General features: G+C 33.8%; 1 protein-coding gene and 1 long non-coding RNA gene across 2 annotated transcripts in view; one reads left to right on the top strand and one right to left on the bottom strand.

Annotated features, from left to right (window-relative positions):
• Window positions 1–22,078, top strand: part of LOC149690502 (uncharacterized) — a 285,407-nt gene that overhangs the window by 261,740 nt on the left and 1,589 nt on the right. The gene's annotated exons all lie outside the window — the stretch shown is intronic.
• Fatp1 (Fatty acid transport protein 1) lies at window positions 198–20,679 on the bottom strand. Its single transcript, XM_089870082.1, has 11 exons — window positions 20,076–20,679; window positions 7,718–7,868; window positions 6,358–6,595; window positions 5,631–5,792; window positions 5,460–5,529; window positions 4,182–4,383; window positions 1,923–2,115; window positions 1,693–1,836; window positions 1,321–1,623; window positions 1,069–1,221; window positions 198–987 (listed from the first exon to the last, which is right to left on the bottom strand). Exons 1-11 carry the CDS (start codon window positions 20,321–20,323, stop codon window positions 830–832), a joined length of 2,022 nt encoding a protein of 673 aa, XP_089726208.1. The 5' UTR covers window positions 20,324–20,679; the 3' UTR covers window positions 198–829.

Consider the following 22,078-nt stretch of genomic DNA (forward strand, 5'->3'; position numbering starts at 1 on the left):
GACGCTAGGGGCTCACTGGTCCCAAGGACTAGTTTAAAAAATATCCTTATTTCCCAGACTGCCCGTTACTCACCCCCATGAATCCCGAGCTAAGCCTAACTTCCGGAGAAAAGGAATAAGGTCGATTCTCGCTCAAGCTATAAGTCTTTCTAGCATTACGAAGTGTACGTTATACTTACGGAACATAACTTATCAACTTATGATAACAAGTTTTGTTTTATTGAGCAACAATATTTACATGCCTTGTCAAGACATTAAAGAGTACGAAACTAAATCTTATAGAAACATCAAAGAAGTTACTCTTGAATATTAAAGAGCCAAATCAGCTCCTTCATATTATTATTATTATTATTATTATTATAATTATTATAGTATAAAACAACGTGTTTAATAGTGTAAGAAAACAAAACAAAAAAATGGAATTTTGGCATAGTTATATCATAACTTATATACATACACACACATTTTATTTACAACAGTATATTTTTTTTTAGTTCACGTTACGAAGATATTATATTTGAACTTTAGGGTTAAATTAATTAATTAAACTTGTGTCCTAAAAAGTGTAGGCTTAGTAAAATTTTAAAGTTTAAAAATGCTTAAGTTTTAATTCATCAAAATCGGAAAATTTAAATCAATGTTTGTCCATTATATTTTATAAAACTAAAACGTATTTGAAAATGTACGAAAATAATTAATTAATTAAGAAAAGAGAAAATATAATAATAATAATAATGGAATTTTGTCGTTTTGTGTGATAATGTCAATTGTGTTCATGTTGTTTGCGTGTTCATTGGAAAATAAACAAAAACAACTTAACTAAAACCATTTAGAACCTAATTTTTCCTTGACAAATATCATCATAGGCATTTAAATCTAGCCTTTTGTAAGTACCCTCTTTAGGGTTCATATAGAACATAACGTCAGAAACAACGTTAGGGTTAAATCCTTCCTTCTGTAAATCAACTTTCTTGAACTTGTACGTTCCTTAAGTTATTTAGATAACGGGCAGAATAAAGATGAAGTTAGTAAAACTGAAAGTAATTCACTTCAATTCAATTAAATTACCTGTTGATTCCAACTTTTCGACAACCCTAATAAACAATGGAATGGCATAAGCGGGCAAGGACTTTCTCAAATCTTCTAGGAACTTTTTGTGGTCCATATTCTGAACTTCGGGGGACTCTGGTAGAACGACCATACCAGCTTTACCTTCCATACCTGATACGATATTATTATTATTATTAATTGATTTTACAACATTTGATGGCTGAAGGTGCAGATATTGACAAATGATACTGAAAACATTAGTAACTTTACCTGGAACATCAACTCCGAAGACGACGCAATCAGCCATTTGCAAAACCCTACTGATGATGCCTTCAACCTCACTGGTTGAGACATTCTCTCCTTTCCATCTAAAAGTGTCACCAGTTCTATCGACGAAGAACAAGTACCCTTTCTTATCCATAACCAAAAGGTCACCAGACAAAAAGGCGCAATCTCCTTTACGGAAAACGTCCGATATGACCTTCTTCTGGGTGGCGGACTTACTGACGTAACCATCGAAGGAACGAATTGGATCCGTTGTCAAAATCTTACCAACAAATTCTCCGGGTTCATCTATGAGACAAGTTCTTAAAGACTTAAGTACTTTAAAACAATTTCAGTAATTCACGCGCATGCAATTACCTGGTTTGCAAATGATGCAAAGTCCATCCTTGCCCCTAAAAGGTTCATCAGTCTCTGGATTCATTTTAATTAAGCTGACTGGGTAAACGCTTGGGGCAATACGCGATAAGAAGCCAACAGATCCTACTTTGTTGTCTATATTGACTGAAATTTCACGAAAACAATTTAAATCACAACCGTACGTGCAACAGAAGTTAAACCATTCACAATCACAATGTTGCAACACTTACTGACGTTGGCGTTGCCTTCGGTTGATCCATAGAGTTCTCCAATTTGTTTAATATCGAATCTTTCAACAAACTCTTTCCATATTTCTTTTCGCAAGCCATTACCAAACATAAGACGAAGATTATGCTGTTTTTCCTTTTCAGAGTAAGGTGTTGCCAATAAATAACGGCAAATTTCACCAATGTACTGCGAGACCTGAAATATAATTGGTTCTATGTTCGTAAATTGCGTTTCTTCGACATTGCAACAGCACACTTCACAGGACACGGATCGGGTTTACTGAACGATACAAATTTTTTGTACGCATACGTTGGTGTCTACTTATTGTTTTAATTTGTTTGTACGTTGCAAACTTTCTATTTTGATTTCAACGTTAAAAACAAACTTCTCATAACAGTGTTGAATCAAATTAAATATCGCCATAGGGGTTTCTTCGACATTGCAACAGCACACTTCACAGGACACGGGTTTACTGAACGATACAAAATTTTTTGTACGCATACGTTGGTGTCTATACTTATTGTTTTAATTTGATTGTACGTTGCAAACTTTCTATTTTGATTTCAACGTTAAAAACAAACTTCTCATAACAGTGTTGAATTAAATTAAATATTGCCATAGGGTTATCGCGTACTTTCATAATACGAAAAAACAAAATGAAGAAACGATCGAGATGAATGTTCTTGATTCAGGCCATGTCGGAAACGCTGATAAACATTCGAAAACAAATTTAACGACGCCTTAAGGTCTTATAAATGACAATAATTAAAAAAATATACTCGTAAAAGAACCGTGCAGTAACGAATTTAAAAAACAAAAGGAGTGTTTCAACGCGGAAATTTATGGGTTAGAAGTGACAATCTGATGCTTTTGATGAAACGATAAACTATACGGTAATTCCCATTAGAAAAAAAATTCTGTTTGTTGTTCTATGAAGCATTACATCACCAAAAATATTACGCAACTAAAAGGAATTATGTGGAATTTTTAACCTTGAAAAATTATTTAACAACTAAAAGCATCCTGAATTAATATTTACTTAAGTATAGACTATACCAAAGACACTGTGAACAATGAATTTAACAATTACATGTCCGATACCGAGAACCTATATAAAATCTGAGAACGTATGTCTTATGTTTCTATTAACTTATAAATTTAACTCTGCATCGGTATTAGCTGATGGTGATGTGAAAGAACCGGAAACAGTTGTGAGAAAACCCCCAAGTCACGGACGGCAATACAACCAGACTAAGATATGCTTGCATATTCTTAGGTTTTATACAAGTACTTTTTAAACAACACAGTCACGACCTACGCTCGGGTTTTGATAGTCGGAAATGATAATGTCGTAGATTTAACGAAGTGATCATTTTGTTCTTACTAATCTACTTCTTGTATTTTAAACACCACCCTAACACCTCTTTAATCGTCATTAAAATTAAGTTCAAACGAAAGAGGAATGCGATATTCAATTGCGATACCGGTGGTGGATACCTATCGTGTTTCACGCGTGACTTCCCATATGGATCTCTATAATTTTTTTTGAACTCGTATCAATTGACAACATTATCGAAGGCTCGTAGACACTCGGGTCTTACTACAGTAATACCCCCAAGATACAATAGTTATTGATGGTTCATATTACAAGCGTTTTTTTTGGTACTATACGTGCCAACCAACATCCGAGTACAAATACATTAGACGCAACCAGACGAAACGGAACAAATCAATATATGGCACACAAAAACAAGTCCACGGTGTTAGCTTATCCACGGACACTCTTTTGTTTTGAAAATTTAATTAGCTTTGCGTTAAAACTTGAAATAATGGTAAATAATTACCACGTAAATATGACATTCATGGCATTTTAACCATGGTAAATCATACCGGATGTAGGTTACTAATATTATTGTAGATTGTTCAAGAAATCAGTAGAGTTTAGTTAGTACTAACAGGTACGCATTAATTAAATTAATTTAGTACGACCCAATAATGAAACAAAGGTTTTCCTTTCTTAAAATCTTATCAGAATGTCCTACCTACTCAATGCTTACAATAAGGGGCAAAGCCAGCAATGAATAACTCCTATTCAAGAGCAGTTCACAAACCAAGAAACGCCCCTTAAACCGGATAAGTAATATGTCATAATAAGCTTAGTAATTATCCACCTAAAGCTAACCCCATACTTTTGGTATCAAAGCAAATGTCTGAAAACAATTATTAAAACACTGATTAAAAAGGCTTGCGCATATTCTCACGGTAGCGTTGTATTTGATGCAATCTTCCCAGAACTTCGAAGCCGAGAATCTTCGTCGTATAGCTAAGGTGTTTCCGAACAACAGCGTTTGACAGACTGACAGGATTCCGGCGGCAGTATGGTACAGTGGCAAGCAAGTGTAAAGGACATCGTCATCCTTGATACATAACATGTTGTGAATTGCGGAACCCATCCAGATGAACCTTTAACAACGAAATTAGCTCGAACCAATTAGACACTACTCAAAAGTTTAACTGAAATACAGATTCCTCTAAAGGGGTTAGTTGGTAAGTTTAGAGATTGCAGATATAAATGCAAGCAGTTCAGTTTGAATCAGTACTTGAGTAACAAAGGGCCTGACAACACTACACTTTAGTTTAATTAGAGTTAGGGGACCAAGTAGAGCATAATTTAATAATGTTTCAAACTATAATTAACTGACAATGGATTTTACTAAGAATGGGGAAATAAAACAAAAGATTCGAGAACTGCTCACTTAAATTGCGGGTAAAACAACTTTCCACTATGAAATTACTAAAATTACGCTTAATAATAACGTATGAAAAGAATTAGATAAATGACGGGTTCAGGAAAGTTATGACAAGGAAGGAAACCGCAATAATAATTATAATTGTAGCTATCACAAATACCATGAAAATAAATTATAAAACTATCATTAAACATATCATCTAGAACTAATTTCTGTGGTTGAGAGTATGCATAAATTAACTTTGAATTTAAGACCACGTTTTGAAACACGCGTTAATGACACACCAAATTATTAACGTGTATAAAAGTTTTCGTTATCACAATGTTTAATTTTTTTTAATTTAAGGTTTGACGTCTAATAAAGTAATGACACTATGTTAACTTGTAATAGAACGTTACGTAGTTTAAGGCAGGGAAGGTGCCATTACTATATTTTTCTCAACTGCACTCGTTTTTAATAAAAGGTTTAGAAGAAAACCTTATTCAAGGCCAAAATTATAGTTATTTTTTTAAATTTAATCCGTTTTGCATGTACCTATAATTTGATATCAATCTTTCAGTCAGGACTGTATTACAATTAAGTTTCTAGTTTCCTTGTAACACAAGACGTAAAATTAAAAGACGTCACTTGATAAAATTTAAGACGTATCTCATTGGTGGCAGAAAAAAATTATATGCCTCACGATTCAAAAATAAAAAAATTAATGTACTTGAATTCTTCTTAAGAATTCAGGATTTGAATTGAAAAATAAATTCTTTTTTGATTAAAAAATATATATTTAAATCTTACCTGCTGTGAGTTATGATGGCAGCTTTTGGTAACCCAGTGGTACCCGAAGTGTAAACGTAGAACAGACGATCTGAAATAAAAAAAATACCATTTCGTCTTTAAATTTATTTTTATAACGAAACCTTAAGTTTAAAATTAATTTTAATAAATTAAGAATGAACGAAGGTTTACCAGTATAGTTTCCTTTATGTCCATTATTAGGTTTATCAATTGAAGACTCTTGTAGTAAGTTATCAAGGGATTGGGCAGCAACGGAGGAAGCATCAAAGTTACCCACGCAAAAGAACTTTAGATTCGACCTCTCTTTGATTAAAGGAGCCACATCACGAATGGCTGAAAGTAATAAATTATTCAAGGTTGATTAAAAATTAAAATTTATTTTTATTATAAAAAAAAGGCTTCAAATCATTGGAAATGAAATGGTAAAAGAAGAGCTGTAGGTACATAGTAAAATAAAACTTTCTTCAGGACGCCAAAACACACTTAGTTTAAAACGATAAAGTCAAACAGTTTTAGGGTGTGATAGATAATGGTACGAAGTACTTGGACCTACACAAATTGCGTTCCCGGAATTAAGATATGCTAATATGTTTAATTTTCAGGCCAAAATAAATACAAGTTAACTTTGGGACGTCAGAAATCTAGCTTATCCAATCAAAAGCTAAGACGAAACGATTTCAGGTTGTGACAGATAAACTTATCCAGCTAGCCACAATCCATTGGTACAGTACCATGATGTACTTAGACTTACAAAAACACCACACACACACACACACACACACTAGTGTACATAAAGGTTTGATAAAGTACATTTCAGACCGCATGTCATTTTACAAGGTAAAGAGCTCTAGGTGTTCTTAGACGTAGGTGATATGAAAATGTGTCATTGAGGACTTACCATCAACTAATTCGCATCCGAAGATGACGGCTTTACTATTGACAACTGTAATGGAATGAGCCAAAGGTTCGAGACGTTGGTTGGTGTTGACTAGAGCGGGAACAACCCCGATTTTGGAGAGACCCAACCATAAAGCGACGTATTCTGGACGACCTTCCATAAAGATGGCCACTTCTTCGCCGGGCATGAAACCCAGTTCGGAAAAGCAGTTGGCAACTCTGTTGGCGTACTCTTCGACCTAACACAAGACAAGAATTGCGTGCAACGTTTCGTTTAATTAAAACACATCACAAGAACAAAATTAAAATATTTATTGTCAGATTAACAACGGTTTTCCTTGAAAAGAAAATAAAATAGTAACAATTCAAGGTAGTGAAAAAAAAATATAGTAAAATATAAGTTCCGCTTAATCACTCATACTTACTTAATCAAATTTATAGACATTTAATTTTAAAATTAATATAATGTTTCATTTTATTAATTGGATACGGATTATTTAATTTGGAAGCAAAGAGATATATAGGGTAAGGTGTATCTTCGATTCAGGAAGTAAATGTAAATTTCTCAAATTATTCGGATCTAAATTAATCGGAAGTTAAGCGCAACATCACATCTTTCCTTCTCATACCATGACACCATAAATAAATTCATAAGATATGTTCCATAAGTTTTTCACTGGTAACTTAGAAACTGGAGCTTGTCATGAAGTGAGTGAGGTAGGTCATAGATTCAAGGTAAAGCTACATACGCCTGGTCAGGCGCTGCATCAAAGGTTCAGTACAGACTAAATAGGACTAGATGGAAGTGCTGCAAAATTAACCACCGAGTGTTGGACTTCAATTCTTGTTTGTCGTTCTAGAACTAGCTCGAACTGTAAGTCTGTAGCATTACGAAGTATAGATAGTGTCATAATTATGGAACATATCTTATGATGACACTATTACGATGAGAACTTCTGCGTTAATCTATTTCTAACTTAACAAACTGCATAATCAAGTCAAAGTGGCACGGATAAGGGGAAAGTTTTTAATTTTCAAACAAGTACTCTAATAAGGAAGTATATTTGTGTGTGAAAGTTAATTTTCACTTCGCAATGCTTAGCCGAACCGCTCTGACTTTATTAAATCTTTGATTACACGCTACGTGTTTTTCTTCCTTATGCCCTTGACTCAGTTTAAAGCGCTGGCCTATTTCCAAATTGTTCCCACAAACACGCACAAAGCAACGTGCTTCGGGTTTAAACTTAGAAATAAATAACAAAACAACGATCTACCGCAGTGTCACCGCTTTGATCTACTGATTCACAGCAACTTAAACACTATATTTTCAATAAACGCAAAGTAATTAAGACGTTCATTACCTGAGTATAAGTCCATTGAGTTTCGTCTGAGAGTAAACATAACTTTTCGGGATGCTTCTTAACTGCCAATTCAAATAGATCGCAAACTCTGTAGTTATGTCGTTTACATTGCCATATCAGGTATTTTGATTTCAACAAACGTATTAATCCACTGTAAAACAATTAAGGGAAATTATAATTATTAGCATTATAATGAAGAAGTTAGTGTAGAGTTTAATTTGATATATTTTAACAATTAAGCTAATAATAAATTTGTTTCGTTATTTGAAAATCGAAGAATATATTTCTCCTTTTGGACAGCATCGTAAATTATATACATAAGCTCATTTTGATAAATCGTTTTAGAAAAACACCTTAACGAAAGTAGTAGCATTTTAATTATAACTTTTTATTTTTCGACTTGGTATTATTTCAATTCCAAGCTAATAATTTGCATAAATTGAAGATATATTTCGTACGTAATTAATAACCTTGGAAGAAACCCAGAATAAATTTATATACATATATAGATATATATTTTTTTATTCAAAACTCATTTGAAATGAACGCCGAGCTGCTTCAACGAAATATTAAAAACAAATCTTTAAATAAAAAACCTGTATTATTACTCAATTCTTGTAAAAAAAATACAAAAACAAAAAAAAAACAATCTTGAAATTAAATTCTAGTCACGAATAAATCTCGTTAAAAACAAGGACTGCTAATTCAAGTATCCTTAGAAAACACATTTATAAGCGAGGAGAAAATGATTTCACGGCTACGACGATCTAAATCAAAAGACCTTGTACATTGTATAACAACGTAAGAGTGTTTAGTAACTAAAATTACAGCAACATTGAAAATATAGGCATAATATTATTTAAATACCAAAACTAAAACGGATTGCTTAATAACTTATCTAGAACAAGGGTAACTAACTCAGCTCCAACTTTACTGGATTTGAAGTGCAGAGATAACCCCTACACTTTTTACTCCTAATCAACTGATTGAACAATTTATGTGGTTTGTATATTATCTCAGGAATCAGGGACTTTGTAATTTCGCAAATAGATTAAAATGGAGTGGAAATAAGATAGGTTTTATAGCGTTTAAGTATTTTAAAAATAAATTTTTCACAGGGTAAATAATTTAATTTCCATTCGTTTAAGCTACAAAAAAAAACCTATTTCCACTCTTTTCTTAATCCTCCTTGCTCAAAAACGTTCACTAGATTTCTTTACAAAATTAAATATAATATAATATATTAATAAAATTGAAAGTAAATTACAAACATTTAAACCCATAAATAAATTGATTACTAAAGCGTTACAAATTACGTATAAAAAGGGTACATGTACATGTAGATTTATATTTGTACCCAAATAAGTTGTTACATATTCATAAAGATTCCTCGTAAGGAACAAATAAACTAAACTGAAAGGAAATAACGTTTCCCACTGATTTGAAATCGGAATTTAAAAAAAGTGCCGAGTAGTGTTCTATAAGCATTAGGGCAAGTACCTAAAATACGTATTCACAGATTTTGTTTCCTATAAACCACATATACTTAACTATATCTATAAGAGGTTTGCAGTTAATTTAGCTACAGGAGCGCGAGCTATTTTTGAGGTAATATTCGAGTTCTTCTATAATTACGAGGCACTCCAAAAGACAGGTAATTTACCAGGTCCCGTTTTAATATCAAAGGGAGAGTGAAAAAGAATTTAGAGTTAATTTATATTTGATTCTAATGTTAAAAATAATACCTGCGCATTATTTTTGTATTTCAACTTCCCTTTAACAATACCACAAAAAATACGTAACTCATATTAAAAAAAAAATTAATGGGGAAATTCTATTGAGGGATTTTTGTTATAAAATTGCAAAGGATTCGTCTTTGTTTGTTGCAAACAATAAGAAAAGGAAAGAACTTAAGGTGTTAGCGTTAACACACAAAAGTTTGCTAATAAAAGAAATTTACTAAACTCAGATTTATTTATAAGTTATTGCCAATATCGTTCAATTAAACGTAAATTAGGTCAAAAGTTCATAAGTTGAAGTGAAGTCAGGCAATCAGAATTATCCAATTTTTAAATTAGATAACAAAAAAAAATCAAAAACGAATAACTTTCACGCAAAACTGCTCAAAACCAATTTGAATTTATTCTGAGAGGGAATGGCAGTTCCAAACCATCGACAGTATTGACCTTTATGGTTATATAACACAGGGAGCCACTAATCTATACTTTGAGGACAGAAATAGAATGAATAAAAGTGTTTAAAATTCAATGCACATTCTAAATCTAGATTTAAACAAAAACCGTGTATTACTGACTAATTTTTATATCTCACGAGCTCAATAAATATTAAAAGTTGTTATACCAAAATTATATCAAATGTACCTCGGGCAACCACAACCATACCAGTTGAGTTCAAAATTGTCCACATTTTTCATCACAAACAAAGAAGCCGAAAACATTTCCTTGTTCCTATTTTTTTCTTTCTTTCTGTTTTATCTCAGATCCGGTGGTGGTAGTGGTGGTGTATATTGCAATCATTTAACATTAACGGGGGGGGGATGAGACATGAGAGAGGTCGGTTTCGCTTTCACAAAGTTAAATCATGACCTCGAGCTACAAGATGGGTATCGTCTCGTTAATGTTTTAAGGCTATGCACGGTATAGTTAAAATCGTGTCCTCAATTTCAACAGATAAAATAGAATTGAATAGGCCTTTATAGAAAGTTTTTACGGCTTGCGCACCTTGTTGATTTGTCCCGCCGCGCCTGCGCATTATAACAGCCATACGTCACCAAAATTCTCTCGGAAGTGACGTCACTAAACTCAACAACCAAGGCTTAGATCAAAATTCTTAAATAAATATACTTTACGTTAGATCTAATCATTATAAATTCATACGAGTATCAAATATCAACATTAGAATAGTTCGGCAAAATATGAATAAGATTTGCTGGCTTAAAGTAGATAAACACAAACGAAGAACCATTTTATCAGTCGGCTTTATCTCTCCAAATCTTGCCTCCAGTTCGTGTTTTTTATAACACAAAACTGGCTGAACTGAACTGACTCAGTTTGAACTACAAGAGGGGACAAGTACCCATAATTCCTTTAGAACTTTCTATAAAGGCCTATTGTAAAAAAAAAAAAATACTAATATAAAAATAGGGGGAACTAAATTTTATGAACTACAGGAAGTCCCCCGGTCATTTCCGAAACCGAAAGTCTCTTCAAAAACATTTTCAGTTCTGGGAGGTAGTATAGGGTAACCGCCACGATGGCTCATTAATGACGTAAATAGTTCTGGTTAATTTCCCATGACATCGGTTAAACACGGTGGTGGACTGGTGGTAACCCGCAGGTTGACAATTCGAAAGAAAGGCAATTTTGTAACGCGCGTTTAAATCTCAATTATCTACGGTAGACATCGAGGTTAAGAGTAAAATACAAAATAGACTACATGAGTAAACCGAGTAACTGGACGCATTCATGTGAAAAGAGTCTTTCTCAAAGGGACTCTGTTGTTAGATTCAAACAGTCAAAAGGTAGTGGACTAATGGACTCTTATTGTATTTTGGTGCCGAAATCCGGTAGCGTAAAATTAATTGTTTACGTGTAATCATAAGTTCGTAAGATATGTTCCTACCATAAGTTTGTCACTGGTTACAAACTGGAGCTTGTCATTAAGTGATTGAGGCAGGTCATAGATTCAGGGTAAAGCGACGCCTGGTGAGGTTCTGTCAAAGACTCAGTGACAGTACAGACTAAATAATAAGATGGAAGCCTGCAAAATTAACCGAGTGTAGTCGATTCTCGCTTGTCGTTCTCGAACTAGCTCGAACTGTAAGTCTCTAGCATTACGAAGACTACAAGTTGTGTCATACTTATGAAACATACGTTATAAACTTATGGCGTGCTCTTTAAAGATTTTATAATAATCTTGACAATGCTAAAATGATTACCAGTGTACGTACAGGGAATTAGAATGCGATTAGCATATCGCCAAAGTTATTTAAATTTAATTCCAGTCTTACAACAAAAAATAAAAAACACATTTAAGCGATGATCGATTCAAATAAAAGATCCAAAAATAGTACTGGAGGCGCGTGTGTGCTACTGTATTTAACCAAGAACCCCAATATGCCTCTAAGAACGTTAGGTTACCCCATTGCATGGGTCGTTATGGGCAAAATTGAGGGGAAAACTTGACATCACGGAGCTACATCCCAAAAACTCTATTTTGAACTACGTTTTTAGTTCTTAAATGAGTTCTCGATATACCTGTTTTCCAAATAACCTGACCTCATTTTTCAATTAACGAATATACGAAAAACTTTCTCAACACATACAAGTTTTTAGTTTCGGTTAACTTCCTCGTTCTGTATAAAATCTGTACGAAACATTTGATAGCTAAGATCGTTTTTTGTCTCGCCCTTGATTTGTGTGATACGTGCATGTATTGAAGTACAAACCTCGACCTTGCCGGAAGACAAATACATCAAGTACTACATCAATTTCAATTTCTAAATATAGAACTATAAGAAATAGAACCACAAGGTCAGGTATATTCGAAAGTAATTGTTTGTCTTAATTGTCACAGTATTTTGAATGCTTATTTATTTTTTGAGATAATGGAGACCGAAATCTCATAATCATTACAAGTATGATCATTATCTTGATAATTAAATCTTTAACGGTTTGGCGAAACCGGTTTTTGGTACTTATTTTGTTTCTAACTAAGCTTCTGAAACAATTAAGGGTAAAATGAAAGTCCTAAGTAATTATTTTCAAATGCAAATTTTGAAAGATTTCATTATTAAAACACTTTAGATTTTCATATTGAAACGTTTTAAAGTATTTTGGCATGACATTTCACGAGGACTGATAGATACAAGGAAATAAATACTAAATTCAAACCTGGCTCTTCATCATCAAGACTCAATTGAGATGGTTTGAAACCGGGAAAAAATAGCTTGTTATAATATTAAATGCCTTATATCATGTATGGAAGTGGCCCCAAGTCCGAAGAAATTACTTCCGTTTTAAGCTATACATGATCAGGGGGATGTAGTAAAATAAAATCTGGTGCTGTCCATTCATTCTGGTACTAAATTAAGGCAATATTATTTATGGTAGACTTGTTTCGGACAATAGAGTCTTTCAGATATCATTCCTTTTTTGTTTCTAGACCAAACTATGCTTTAAATGTGTTACGACAATGTATTATATAATTACTAAGCTTAAGGGAAAATTACGTTAAGTCCTTTTTAATCTGTAGAGCTAGTTCAAAAGTAACTTCCGGAGATAACGGAATCTCATTTTACTTCTCCTTCCGCGGTGTACTTAGAAAGTCTGGAAACGAAATCTTGTTGATAATACGCCCTTAAGTGAGTAATTATGTAGCGCAAAATCACGCCATAAACATACGATATCAGTTAAAGTATTATAAATAATAAGGGCTTTTTAGTTTTAGTTAGTACTGACTGAATAGTTACACCTGGATCGGAAACATACGATTTTTACATCCGGAAATTTAAGCCTCCAATTTCACATTAGTCAATTCATAAAAATGTCTACATCTTACTAAAAGGGGCTACAGAGAAATTTCCACAACCCCTTTTCATAAATTTACATCCGGAAATTTAAGCCTCCAATTTCACATTAGTCAATTCAAAAAATGTCTAAACTTCACTAAAGTGTCTAGAGAAATTTCCACAACCCCCTTTCCTTAAATTTACCCGCGATTCAATGTTGCCAGTAATATGTTATTAGAGCATCTATATGGATTTGAACTGAATCGAACAGAATCCTATCTCTTCAGTCTGTCTGTTGAAGATAAAGGTTGAATTGCACTCACAAATACATACTGGCAACACAAACAGTCCGCCCACTCTCTATTTGAGGCACCGTTTTGAACTTTGACCCTAATTTCAACCAAAGTCGCATATCAAATTTAAGATATACTTCCGCAGGATGTTTGAAGAAAAAAAATCATTTACTTGTTTACGTACTATACTATAGGGGTGTCTGCGAAATTTCACTAGTGCATACGTCCTGAGACATAAATAATAAATAAGTTTATCTAAATTCAGTCAAAAGTGCAAGTGAACTTAATTGCTATGCATCTTGAATTACTTTCACATTCCTCAGGGTTTGGAAGGAAGAACTTAAGTTACTATATTGAATGCGTGATAACATTACGCGTAATTATTAAATTCCCAGACCAGATTCATAATAATTATTAATGATGATAAGACAAAAATAAATAAGGGTTTTTTTTCTTTTTGGCAAACGTCAAATTTATCTAGGGGCGTCTTTGAAGATACTATATCTCTTTGACAAGAACTCCAAAGTTCGTTCATTAAGTGCAATGACAAGAGAAGTCTGGTTATCTCATCACACGACCTTCATAAACGTTTTCCAAATTTTGAAATAGTATTTAAACAGGGTTCATACAACTTTTGGAAAACAAATTTCCCTGAGGTTTCCAGGCTTTCCCCATATACTTCCCTGAGTTTTCCAGGTTTTTCCCGTATATGGAGTATCCTATGGAGCAAATGTTAACGAAGGAGGGGGGGGGGATAAATTGGACTATAACATACTCAAAGGACATCCCCGTATCTCTAGTAGAACCAGAGTTATGAGCCTCCAGAGTATAGTCTAATGCTATTCCTATGGAGGGGGCTATGTTTTTGAACATTTTGCTTAATTGCTCGGCCCCTGTTTGACGCAAATTTCCCTGATTTCCCAGAATTTTACTAAAAAATTATAAATTTCCCTGAGGTCTTTGTCAACTATTTATTTCCCTGATTTTTTCAGGTTTGTATGAACCCTGTTAAATGAAAATATATGTTAACAAGTTCCCCTTTTCAATATACGTTTCACATCTTTGAGTACATCGTGCTCAACAAAAATTACTTTTAATTATTTCAATAGTTCTAATCGAAGCTGTGCAACGTTTTGATGAAATTCTCTTTTGAGTATTTGAGTCATCTGGAAAACAATATCAAATTTCGGAAATGTTTTTTAGGTTTTTCTGATATGATAGCAGAATTACAAGTGGGTTCAGTTGGTACTAAAAGAGTTCTTGAAGTTAATATAGAGTGACACAGCCACTATTATATTAAAAGTCATCTTTATCAAGAGTACAGTAACAATTTTGAATTTGGTTGATATTTGAGATTAAAATTGGGGTTTTTTCAAGAGAATTGTTTTTCAGTTTATGTGTTTATGTTTACTCATATTGTGGTCATGACTAGCAATATTAAGAAAAATGGGTAGTTCCCGCTGTCAGTTAAAAACAAATTAAAGAAAGTTTTACCACCACAAATACAACCACAGTCGAACAGGGTCAAATTAACGTCCCAGCATCATAAATTAACGATTATTAAAACTCTCTGCATTTAAAAATTCAAGCACCGATCAAAACATATTATAAAACGATTACATTAATAGTGCCAAGAAATACATCCCCAACCGGCAATTATCGGCATTTAAAATGAATTTTAGAACCTGATTATTTTGGCAAGTTAACTTGTAATAAACAGCAATTTATTTCAACCGATTAATGGTAAAAGTGTTGAAAAATTGCCAAAAAAAAAATAAGATAATTAAAAAAAACTTGTAATATTAAAATTCAATTAAAAATAACTCGACATCAGCAATAAACAAGTCAAAATATTAATTTGAATATATAGACCCCCCTAATCACCGACCTTGAAAAAAATTAAGTTAATTAATAATTACACTACATAAAATATGATCTTAATGATAAGATGAAGTACTTTAATTAAAATATTCAAGTGCCAAAAACAAAAAAAAAAACCCGGGCTCGAAAATTTATAGAACCCAAGGCATTTTTGAATTTAAAATCAAAACTACTTTTTTTGACTTTACAATATATTTTATAGAGAAGGTAAAAAACCTCTTCAATAACTTTGTTTTTCGAATCCAGACGAAAATTTCCCCAGATAATTAAACCTCAAATGTTTAAGGGGGTTGGTTGTTTTGGGGTATTAACTTTTAGAGATTTCTTAAGCCCAGGGCACAAGTTGAGGTTAAATAAAACCCATCATAAAACTATCAGCCATCAAAAGGGTTGTTTAGGCTTAAAAATAGGCATTTTTTTCAAACTACGATGATCACTTATTTATGAAATATCTTTATTGATAAAGCTGACTGATATTTAAACTATGACCTATTTAAGTCGAGGGTTGGTTAGATATACCTTATCAATCAAGCCGAGTTAGAACTGTTAAATTAAAGGGTTTGAATTAACATTTGATAAAAGTTCTGTTTGTTCAGCGGTATTTCTTTTTTATCCAATTTAAAAATAATTTCATATCATTGAAAACAATGCCATGTTTTTCAATTCACACACACAAGTTCGAATCCCTCGAAAATATTCAGACGTTTAAAAAATATAAACCTAACTAAATATATCTTTTAAGCGTATTTCAAAATACTCGAATGTTGTTTGTTCACAATCACCACTAACATATTTTATTTTCGAATTTCGTCATCAAAACAAGTCACGATTTAAAATCAGACTGGTTATAAATAACGTTCTTTTTATGAAAATCACTCGCAAACAAAGGGTAATATTTTAAAACTTAAACTGCATGCCTTATTCAAAATAAGAAAAGAGGTATTATAAAACCTGTATAGGGGATTTAAGTTAAACGTAATTGCATTTAAATTCTCAGAAGCAATTTCGTCGTTTGCGCATAATACGTAATTTATTTGACACTTTCACTTTTCAGTGAATGTACACGTAAACAAAGCGCTTGAAAACAGTATTTACTAAAACTTTCCAGGGGTTTTCTAAACTGAATCACAACTCGGAACGTATTTTCCACATCAGTTAGCTATATTTATATTGTTTATAAGTTTGAAAATATACTATAGGTGTTGGGTAATTTTAAATTCCAACAAGAAATTATTGGTTTATATTTAAAACAATACAGTTTAATTCAGACAAGGAGGGTTGATACCATTTACACGGCAGGAGGCCAGGCTACTTGGCGGACAAAGTGTGCAGTACCAAATAGCCTGGCCTCCTGCATGGTGTAAATGGTATCAACCCTAGTCTGAACTATGTATTACTTAATTTTGTGCGAAAATGTGTTAGTTTAATTTCGATATAGGTACAGTATAGAGGTAACCTTTGACCCCTAATATATATACTTCAAATGACTTCTAAAGGACTGACAATTTTTTAAACATAAATCATATGATTTCTTATGATGAAACACTAATTTTTACAAAATAAAATTCAATATAAAAATATAAATACATAGTTTTCAGGCTATGATGATTCATACCATTTACACAAGGAGGAGAACAATAGTGCAGACGTACTTTGCCCTCCAAATAGCCTCGTCTCCTTGTGTAAATTGTATAAATCCTCCTAGCCTAAAATATACATATAAAATTATGGCGAATGTACCACAAAAACCATACTTCCGGAAAATTCCGACCGACCTAAACTAGCTCTATAAAACGCCTTCATTATAATACCCAAGACATAAGAGAGAAAAAAACCGAATTTTTCTAACTCTACCACTACTACTACAACTCAGAATAAAACGAGTTTGAGTGAGATTAAAGTTAAAAAGTACTTCCCGATAGAGAGGGACAACTCTTTGTATACCTTCGGAACCATTCGGTGATAGTCGTACCCGGAAGTTGACCACCACCACCGGGGCCAGGCAGGAAAAAATAAAATAAAATCGGAAGAGAAAAATTATAACTTGCTTCCCACCCCCTTTAGTTTTTAGAGAAAGTTAATTATTCGTCGTACGAATCTTCTATAGAGTAGTAGCACTTCTTTGCCTTTGACTACATTATGCTCAATGGGTAGTTAAGGATTAGTGCCATTACTCTGTATATTCATTGAAATAAATGTTTTGGGGAGGAACTAACTTAGTAAAAACGCTATCTCTATTATTCCATATTTTAACTCTATAGAAAAAAATCTAAAACCGTAAAATGTGCCCTAGATAAAAATCTCCCAACAAAGTTGAAGAATCAAGGGTTACGCCTGTTGAATATTTTCTTTTTGGTTTAAAACGTGCATATTTAAAATATGAAATTTCGTTTTGTGGAAAATGCTTAAGACGAGGGTGGTTTATCTTTGCTGGCTTGTACAGGGTGTTCAAAAAATGGTAATTATAGGACAATTTAATGGTTACATGGGCGATTATGAGTCTAAAATGTAATTTTTATAACATTTTGACATCTGGGAGTCTGGGACACCGTTTACAAGTTATGATTGGAGTGTTTAACGGGTTACCCTTATAACAAATTGTTATCTTTCAGTTTCTTAATATAAATTTAATTATAACTCAGTGTAATCGATGTACAAATCCGTACCCTCAACTGTAAATCTTAGTTCAAGCATAAGTTTATAAGATATATTCCTTCCATAAGTATGACACTACCTATACTTAATTCGTAACGCTAGAGACTTACAGCTAGCTAGAGCTAGTTCGAGGGAGAACGACAAGCGAGGATTGATTAACTACACTCGGAGCTTAATTTTGCAGTCCATCTAGTCTGTACTAAGCCCAAATTTGCAGCTTCTCACAACAGATCCAGGCGTCGCTTTACCTCGAATCTATGACCTACCTCACTAACTTCATGTCACGCTCCAGTTTGTAACCAGTGACAAACTTATGGAGGAAACATATCTTATGAACTTATGGTGAAAGTGACCCCCAACTGAACTAAAAACTGTACATGCAATATCCATATCCGGAAAAACGCAATTTTTAAAATACTTTCCTTGGAAATTTTGAAATATATCAAACCGCAATATTATTTAAATTCAAAGAAAAAATATATATTTGACGTGAAGACGGTTAGATATGTAAAACATTCGCATCTCGTTTGGTTTTCCCCTTTGAATAAATCAACAAAAAAATTCATCTCAAATAAAAAAAATTCAAAGTCATCGGAGGTTTCCGAACCGAGGAAACTTTAAGAGAGAAATAAAATATATACTATATTCGACCCCAAAGTGGTTTCTCCAAGATGTAAAGAAAAATTAATTCCCCTCGTTTTAAGATGCCCGAAATTCCTGAGCCTTTTCATCTACTCTAAGCTCTCGAGAAGAATGACAGGTCCCTCCATTACAATTGAAGAAAAGTCAAAAAGCGACTCAATAGATCAAGATTTCAAGGGTAGGAGGGATGCCATTGTTAAAAGAAAATAAACCTGCTCTAGCAGGCGTGCATGAAAATTACCCCACTAAATGTTTGAACTGTTGGTAGGGTTGGACTCGAGAGAGATAAACACGGTCGAGGGGTACAACACTCTTTACGTGTTTGGAATTTTAAAAACTTTCTACGTTTATTAACATTTGGAAAGTGGGTTTTCTTAATTATTCAAGCCTAACAACAAATGTCCCTGATATTACTTAATTTTAATTATCATTGTCTAAGTGCTGCCAGGACATTGCAGAGAGAAATGCAAGAAGTTCAGTTTGAATCAGTACATGACCAAGCTGACTCAAAGAGGGCTTGAAAAAAACCTAAACTTTGAACTACTAGAAAGGCTTTTTATAAATTTGTTATAGTTGCAATTTTCTCGGAATTTTGTTATTACTTTGTGAGAGTTCAAATATGTTGATTTTCGAAACCAACTGATCTTAGTGTTGGATCCCTCGTAAGATGGGCTCTCTCAAACATGACGAATGGGGGGTTATTTTCTATCTTGGGAAGTTGGGGTGAGGGGTTGTAACGGGACCCCATGCAAGGTTTTTTACGTAGAAAAAAAATTTCTTTTCAAGGTGTAACGGGTTACATTTCACAGTTAACTGAAAGATTATTCACGCTAAAATGTATGGCAATAATAAAGCCTGTCGTGCACAAAAGCGTAAGTTCTTATGGGTTTTAAAAGCATTGCTTATATCTCACTTATAGGGACTTCACAAAATAGACTTGTGTAGAGTTCAACTTATTGACTTCGTTTAATTGAAAAATAACGTATTTCGTGAGTTGAATGAATGTTTTATAAACGCCTTATTTTAATTTCAACGCAGAATAAAAACACTTGTATTAAATCCTTGAGATGTCTGAAGGTTTTTCCTTCACAAGTGGTTTGACCAGATAAAATTGCTTTTGATTTACAAAACACGGTATTGAAAAACAACTAAAAATATTTGCAATTTTCTGCTATCCATATTTTAACCAATAATTGGTTTAATTAACTAATAACATACGAATTTTAAGGGTTTAACTTATACTGTGACTTAGAAAAACCTTTAACAGATAACACACTTAAATTTCAACATTCTTAAACCTAATTAACGCGACATCCAAGACGATCTACTTAAAATGATAAAAAAATGGTTAACTTACTTTAAATCTCGTTCTCCAGTGTAATGCACAATTACTAAGAAATCCCAGATAGCTTTGAGCACGCTCCATATTTTGAGTAACACAAGCGTAATCACGTGTCCAATGGTCGTAAGACCGGACCATGCAAAACAAGTCTTTGCCATAACTAATAATCTTCCGATTAACCAGCTCGATAATTCGACTGGACCGACTGAAGAAGAACTCGACTCTGTGGCCGAAGAATGTCTGGATATTTCCTCAACTTTCATATTGAGGATTTAAGAAAATTTCTTCTCCCCGCGGAAGAAAAAAACCGGGAAAAAATATAGGTTGAAAAAATTCCTAAGTGTATCTCCAGAGGAGGGGGCCTTAGTTGAATCGCCCGCGTTTACGCGCGCTTTTTTAGAACTTCAGGTATTTCCCGCGGGTAAACACACAATGGATGAACTTTTGCTGAATAAACGGGCTACAGCTGAGACGATACGGGGAGGGAAAGAACATAATAATAATTGAACCGCAAAGTTGACGGGTTTTTGTGATGAAAAGGGAGATCTGAGAGGGGCGACTATTAAACCTTGATGAAACTAGATTGGAGCCCTGGCGGCCGTTTCTAATTTGCGTTTTAAGAGTTACTATAAACCGAGTATAGAAACATACCATGGATAAAGAATGCGCGTGAGGAAATTTGTTTTCACTCTACAGGATAGGCAACTCCCTATCTCGAACGACAGAATATTCTGTATACACTCTGTTACAACGTCGGTTGTCAGTACGCGTAAAGCTCATTCTCCATGGAACGTAGCTTTGTACGTGCTGTCAAGAGACAAAAAACTTCAGGATCTTCAGGATTTAAAATATCGGCGAGTTCTTTAGCGCGAGTGCACGGACCTCTAGGCCTTAGTTTCAAATACGTGTGAAATTACCTACAGCCTACTACACGTATTTGAAACTAAGGCCTAGAGGTCCGTGCACTCGAGCTAAAAAATTGCGGATATTTTAAATCCTGAAGATCCTGAAGTTTTTTTGTCTCTTGACAGCACGTACAAAGCTACGTTACATAGAGAAACAGCTTTGCGCGTGCTGACAACTGACGTTGTAACAGAGTATATACAGAATATTCTGTCGTTCGAGATAGCAAAAGCGCATAGATAACCAGAAAGTGAAGAACGAGAAGCCTAAACCGCAACGTGAAAAATGAGTTCCCCCATAGTCGATTCAAGATTTCCGTCCCCCTTGTAGAGCGACGGGAAGAGTTGGTCTTATGCCGCGGCGGAGAGTTACTTTCGCGTAGTTTTACACAAGGTACATGCGTAAGTTGGCTCGAAAATATAGTTCACTTATTTCTTTATTTTCATGTCGTCTGCTATAGTTTAATTCCAAGGCTTAATATAATCTAGTCATTTAGGTAGTCGGGAATCGGCACATTTGTCAAAATGTCAGATTTGAATTTAGCAAACATTTTAGAAAGCTACGAAAAGGATGACTTTTTCCTGATTGATAAAGACGGAAAACTTAAAGGTGCAATAGAATGCATGAAAAACAATATCAAAATTCAACTTAACGAAACTTGAAAATTCCACGACGATTGAACCGAAAGAGCGCTAAAGAACAACCGTTAAGCCTAGTTAAGCAGCCGATCTCTCAATAGTATTCCCCACTATCCCCAGGAGCCGCTACCATCGCGAACTACTTTCCGCTTGTCACGTGACATTAACGATGACCAAATATATCTCTGATTCGATTGGTAGTTGAAAACGAGGCTCACCAACCACCCATTTCTGTCCCCCCTTGCTTCTCATTTTACACGAATACCGTTGCTAAAGGCTGGAAAGGTTTAATGTTCTTCACTTTCTGATCTATGCGCTTTTGGAGATAGGGAGTTGCTGATCCTATAGCGTGAAAACAAATTTCCTCACGCGCATTCTTTATCCATGAACATACCGTTATAGGGATGACAAAAGGCTTAACTACATACATTAGTCAACAGCTGGTATCTCATCTTCTGACGTAACCCGTGTAACTGT

This window comes from Phalangium opilio, unplaced genomic scaffold (genome assembly GCF_054372755.1).
Source record: "Phalangium opilio isolate 3A_F unplaced genomic scaffold, DU_Popi_V2 ptg000031l_1, whole genome shotgun sequence".
NCBI lineage: Eukaryota > Metazoa > Arthropoda > Arachnida > Opiliones > Phalangiidae > Phalangium > Phalangium opilio.